At 39.1% G+C, this 5,770-nt stretch overlaps 1 protein-coding gene and 1 long non-coding RNA gene across 2 annotated transcripts in view; one reads left to right on the top strand and one right to left on the bottom strand.

Annotated features, from left to right (window-relative positions):
* Positions 1–418: 418 nt before the first annotated feature.
* LOC106813316 overlaps positions 419–5,770 on the bottom strand; it is a 40,129-nt gene continuing 34,777 nt past the window's right edge. The window contains exons 5-7 of the mRNA XM_014817428.1: positions 3,658–3,794; positions 2,149–2,242; positions 419–430 (exon numbers count right to left, since the gene is read on the bottom strand). Of these exons, the coding sequence (XP_014672914.1) occupies positions 2,182–2,242; positions 3,658–3,794 (198 nt within the window). The 3' untranslated portion in view covers positions 419–430; positions 2,149–2,181. The remainder of the gene's footprint in view (positions 431–2,148; positions 2,243–3,657; positions 3,795–5,770) is intronic.
* LOC106813318 lies at positions 1,362–5,058 on the top strand. Its single transcript, XR_001394454.1, has 3 exons — positions 1,362–1,382; positions 1,631–1,650; positions 5,002–5,058. It is a non-coding gene; the product is annotated as an uncharacterized LOC106813318 (long non-coding RNA).

The following is a 5,770-nucleotide window of genomic DNA, read 5'->3' as shown; positions in this document are numbered from 1 at the left end:
TAACAGCATGGTGATGCACATCAAGCGTGCCACACACAAATGAGTAACCCGATACAACCGATTCGCATCCGTGGATGAAAAACAAAACCTGAATCAGTTAATGCGCATTAAACTCGGCAGGATCGATGCATGCGAATAGAGTTTGAACGCTTGATGCGGATCAAGCATGAATTTACTTTGATTTCAATCCGAATTAAAACCCTAGCTAGTGTGAACGCAGCATATACTAGAAAAGAGTACTCGGTTGGGGGAGCCGTCCATGCATGTATCCNCAAAACAGAACTAGTACTAAAGGTCGCTTTATAATTTAAGTCATTAAACGTCAATAAGTAATAAAGTCCATATAATTAAATATCAATAATTAATAAAGTCAATAATTAAGTCATAAAGTCATATAATTAGTCATAAAGTCGCTTATAATAGCCTGGCCCTGTGACAAACAAACAACACAGATACTAGTATTCATAAAGTCGCTTATAATTTTGAATCACAATTAGGCTTACATAATAAATATAGATACTTTTGGAGCAAACACAAGAGGTATTACATTACTAGCAACATTTACATTCCATTGAAAATATCTTTGTACTATATTCAACAAAAATTCAGAACTTCTGAACATTTTCTAAACAAGTGCCGTGGGAGCCGAACAGCCGCTCATCTAACGTCTACTGCCCGGGTGACTCTGGTGGTGGAGTGGTGGGATCTAGTAAACCCCGTTAGTCCCAAAATGTGTTCACCATACGCGCCGAAACAGTGGAAGCACAGGCATTGCGTATCAGGAACCTTCTCAAAAAAATGTCGTTGGATTCGTTATGAAAGTTAGCCACGAGGAGTGGCGCGTACATTAGTAGGTCTGAAAAAGCATTAAAGAATGCGAAGGCTCCCCATCCTATCGTTAGAACAACATTTGCAATGACAGATATAGGTAAGCACTCGTCGTCATTTACCTACGCAAGCTACAGGCCTAAAATAGAGAGCTGCCAACCTGGTAAGAACTAATTAACGCAGGCAAAAACTACACAGTACTATCACCCACCATCATGCACACTGCGCATGGCACATAAGTTACATGTAACACCACTGACAGTTACAGAATAGCCATATAAATTATACGATTTAACGGAGCATAAACCTTCTTCAACCAAATTTAGCTTCTTGAAATTTTAGGTGTACATTGTAGCGCTCATAGATTCAGGCATGTATAGATTCTACTAGCAAACCCGGCAGTTCAAATTCTTTCTAACAGTAAACACAAATTCATGTTTAACCCTCCTCCGTTAAGCGGTACAACAAGGTGTATCGGACACTTACCTCTTCGCATGGTCAGTCAGAAATTACATTCACATGGTCCTTTCAATTAAAGCCATAAAAATGCTAGCGTCAACTGCTAAGATACTGCAAAACGTTTTAAAAGTAATGTTTTATTCTTTTGTATGCCCAAGAGGTTGCGCCCTAGTTCGAGGAAGAAGAGACTTATGGCTAGGACGCTAGACTGTACACCGCGTTGCCTAACTGCGTACTGGAGTGATTCAAGTTTATCGATGAACAAGGTATATTATAACAATAAGACACTCATTGAGTATCTGTGATTCTAATGCTCTCCAAGAAACACGAGATATATAACTAGTCACCGCTGAAACAAAAAACGTTGTTCCAAGTTCGCCCTCGTGCAGCACCATGTTCTCAGAAAAATGATCTAAAAAACGCCCCATTGACCTTTGACCGTGGTGACCTCATTTCGCCCACAGTGGATGCGTTTCTACCTGGCCATAACACCGACATCACGAGCTATAGGGCGAGCCGCTTTATATTATGTGCCGCAATCTGCATTTCCTCCACAGACCTTAATTAAGGAGCGAACATGTGTCCCCTTTCTTTTACACTCTGTGACCTTTGACTTTGCACCCCCAGCTTCGACATCCCAACTCGCTTTTCGATGTACCCCCCCACGTGCCGAATATCGTGACCGGTACGTCGAGCGTTAAGATTTTGTGCCCCTAACTTGGTTGCGGCACGGCGGACGACGGACAATCATGTGATTCTACAAGCTGCATCTGACTACGTCAGATGAGCTAAAAACAGTAATGTTTGAAATATTGCAATTTTAAGGACAGAACTATAAATCAACAAAGATCTGATACGTACAATCTGAAGAGTCGATCATGGCCAAAGCTGTTGTTAGTATAAAGATGAGAGCAATGAGAGCAATGCTTCAGGAATGCGCGTCCTGGGGTTACCACTGCAGCATTAAGATATTAGACACAACTATCAGACAGCATACATACATACAAACAACATACAGCACATTTCCACTTCAATACAATCTGCTACAGGTACATTTCACATATGTTAAAACATACTGAAATTAGACAACATTAATACACTGGGTTTTGAAGCTTGATAACACACCATAATCGATACATAGGTATTAAAATGATTCAAGTAAATCATACAGTATTAATTTTAAGACATTTTTTTAAAATAAACATGACTATATACAGCCCTCGACACTAACGGTTGTCCGATTGCCCGGGACAAGTGAAAGTCTATGTCGGACAAGTTATTCTCTTGCCTAGTTGCCCGATCAGCACAACTGCAAAAGTTTTAGTTGTTTATATTCTTAACATCTCTGTGAGCGAAGGCGCGCTATACGCGCCACACGATTCTTCACTCTCATACCGTTTCAAATTGGTCCCTGAAAAAAGCAGGCCCGTGACACCACTGTTACCATTTACAGATTTATTCAGAGCGGCATATGGTACCTCCTGGCCGCAGGCGCATCTGATTATATCTACTGGGCATTGGCGGTACGATTGTATATAAGTCGGTTTAGAGGCATATTATTATTACTGAATAGTATGAGGTGGGTCATCGCAGTGGGATGAGAGGACAACAGCTCAAACTCTTTCCTGTGATTGAGGCAAAAGGCCTGTAATCGTAATGACACAAATGGCGTGCCATCATGCAAAACATAAACGTGTAAATTCATTACGATTTTACATGTACTGTATTTCTCGTGCTATGATAGTATAATTTCATGTACTAGTTATTAAGTTCTACCCCATATTTTTGCATTGAAGAGTTGATACAAAATTAGGTATACATTCAACAAGATTCTTAAGCCTCGTCTGTATAACTCGGCCACCACCTGATTTTTTTATTGACCAGTTGCTGTACAAAAAGCGCGGAGTTTATACACAAGTAAATACGGTATATTACTGAAAGTGTAATACACCACGCACGCCAACGCGCACGCGAGCACATTGTATAGGTATGTGCGCAGCCTATGCATGTGCAGGCGGGTACTCGCAAAAAACTATCAGGAGTGTATAATATATATCTACATCTATCTATATATATGTATATATATATATATTTAAATATCTATTTATATAATATAGAACTCTATATTATACACTCCTGATAATATGATATGCACTGAACCAAAAGAGGTCATTAACGGCTCATAGATTGCACAAGTAAATTTTGGACAAGTAAAATCAAAATTCGGACAAGTAAAAATTGCTTCTTGTTGCCCGACAGGACAACCAGATCTGAAAATAAGCGTCAAGGCCTGATATAGTATATATATATATATTTTTAACAGTAAACTACATGTAAGTAGTAAGTTGTAAGACATTAGGCTATACTCACCCACACTGAACAAACAGATTGATGAAGTTGAGAAGCACATTGGGAATTTGTGAAGCAATGCCCAAGTAACTCATGAAGTTGTCCCTGTATTCAGTGTCACCACTTGTATTGGTGGCCAGCTTGTAATCTGTGAAGTACTGAAACAACATACAATAGCAGTGTATTTTAGAAATGACAAGTGCCACAGTGCGACAGGGCTCATCTGGTGTCTGGTGTTCTGCTGATAAATTCATGTGTGCATAGCAAGACGTCTTATACATAAGTCTTCTTTATTCTTGTTTGACTTTCGTAGCCAATTCGAACAAATATATCAGCTACACTTTCGCACCCACCTAATCTCTATGCATTGCAGACACATGTGCATTGCAGTTTGACAGGCAACAATTATGATTAGAAGCGTGCCAGCCATAGGCTACTAGTGATGGGAATCGGCTGGAATTTCATAATCGATTATCGGTTTCCCTTAACCGATCAATAATCGATTATAATCGGATAATCGGTTAATAATTGCATAGATTAAATTTAATCTTACTTTGTATATATACAATTATACATAGCATTCAATATTATCATGTTTTATGATCATGTATTAACTCTGTGAAGGTTGCTGTATGTATATCAATGTCTGTTCCTATACAGTATAAAATTTAATCAATTTAAAAAGAAATGGTTTAAATGCCTTTATTAAAACATTAAAAGTTTTAAACAAACATGATCAAGACTTGTTCTTTATTATAGTAAGTAAGTTGTTTGTGTTCTAATAGTGTAGGCTATGTAGCCGAGTTAATGTCCTGCCAATGGAATATCCTGTCCAACACAATGTAACAAACAATACAGAGAGTAGAATCTCATCTACTGATAACATCTGTGGGACAGTGTCAAACCAAAACAAACATTATTCCGATCTTAAAAAAAAAATTAAAAAATTATCGATTTAAAAAAAAGAAGCCATTTCCGATAATCGATTATCGAATTTGAGATTATAATTGATCGATTTTCGATTATAATCGATCATCGGGACATCACTATAGGCTACCCCGTGTTTTTGCCTACCCACGCGAGCATTCACTGATTCAGCCTTCAGGGTGCTATAGACAGACTGCTTTAGAAAAAATATGATTTAAGGAGCGTAAACCTTGTTCAACAAACATTTGCCTTTGCAATTAAATTGTGCAACTGTAGCCTCACATTCACACAGGTATGGGCTCTAATAATAGCAAAAGCAGTTCAGTCCTTTGTTAACAGTCAACAAATCAATGTTTAACCCTCCTCTTGAAGGTCAAAAGGTTATCCAACACTTACTCTTCGCATGTCAGCGGAAAGTACATTTCATGGTCCTTTCAGTTTTTCAATCGCTCCATCAGACCATGTCCTCAGAAAATGTCTAAAATCTGCCCTGTGGGGGGGCGCCTCCGACTACACAGCGATTAATCACCGCCAACTGGACCCCGAAGCCTGGACCGACCGCTGAAGCCAAAAACACAAAACCACCGCAAGTTAAACAAAACGTCCATGGGAAACAAGTTGCCGCCTATTGACTCGATTGAATTATTATTTTGCAGCGTAATATGACCTGCAACAACGGGGCTTATATCACGGACACAAAGAGTGGCAATTATACTCTGTCACTACGCGCTGAAATCTATTTCACAGATCCCCCACGAAAAAAAGAAAACCAGAAAACACGAGTATTCATTGTTAGGGGCAAAATATTACCACATAAGCGTTCAAAATTACGAAATGAAACACATATAATGCGGACTTATCAGACGGTGAGGTTTACAATCCTTTTGCTTCTAAATCCGAGAAGTAAATAGACAATACCCCCCACACCCCCAACCACCTCGGGTAACTGAAATAGCCTCTTGGCTGCGAAAGGGTTGTTGCGCAACTTGGCGGTCAGAATCGTGCGCATTTGAGTGGCGCCACCAGAGTCAAGTTAGTAAATTCAAAAAACTAAGCCTGTAGAAAAATCAAACGCTTAGTTTTTTAAGAACATTGAAAGAAAGAAATATTTCTAGGTGATTGCAGCCATGAAACTATTCTATTAGCGCAATCTTATAATCCTAAATTAGCTGAAAAATAACCCTAAACCTAGAGGACTACTGTTCGC

The sequence above is a fragment of the Priapulus caudatus genome, unplaced genomic scaffold, assembly GCF_000485595.1.
Source record: "Priapulus caudatus unplaced genomic scaffold, Priapulus_caudatus-5.0.1 Scaffold755, whole genome shotgun sequence".
Classification (NCBI taxonomy): Eukaryota; Metazoa; Priapulida; class Priapulimorpha; order Priapulimorphida; family Priapulidae; genus Priapulus; species Priapulus caudatus.
The sequence above is the reverse complement of the archived record's forward strand: the minus strand, read 5'-3'. Positions and strand labels throughout refer to the sequence as shown.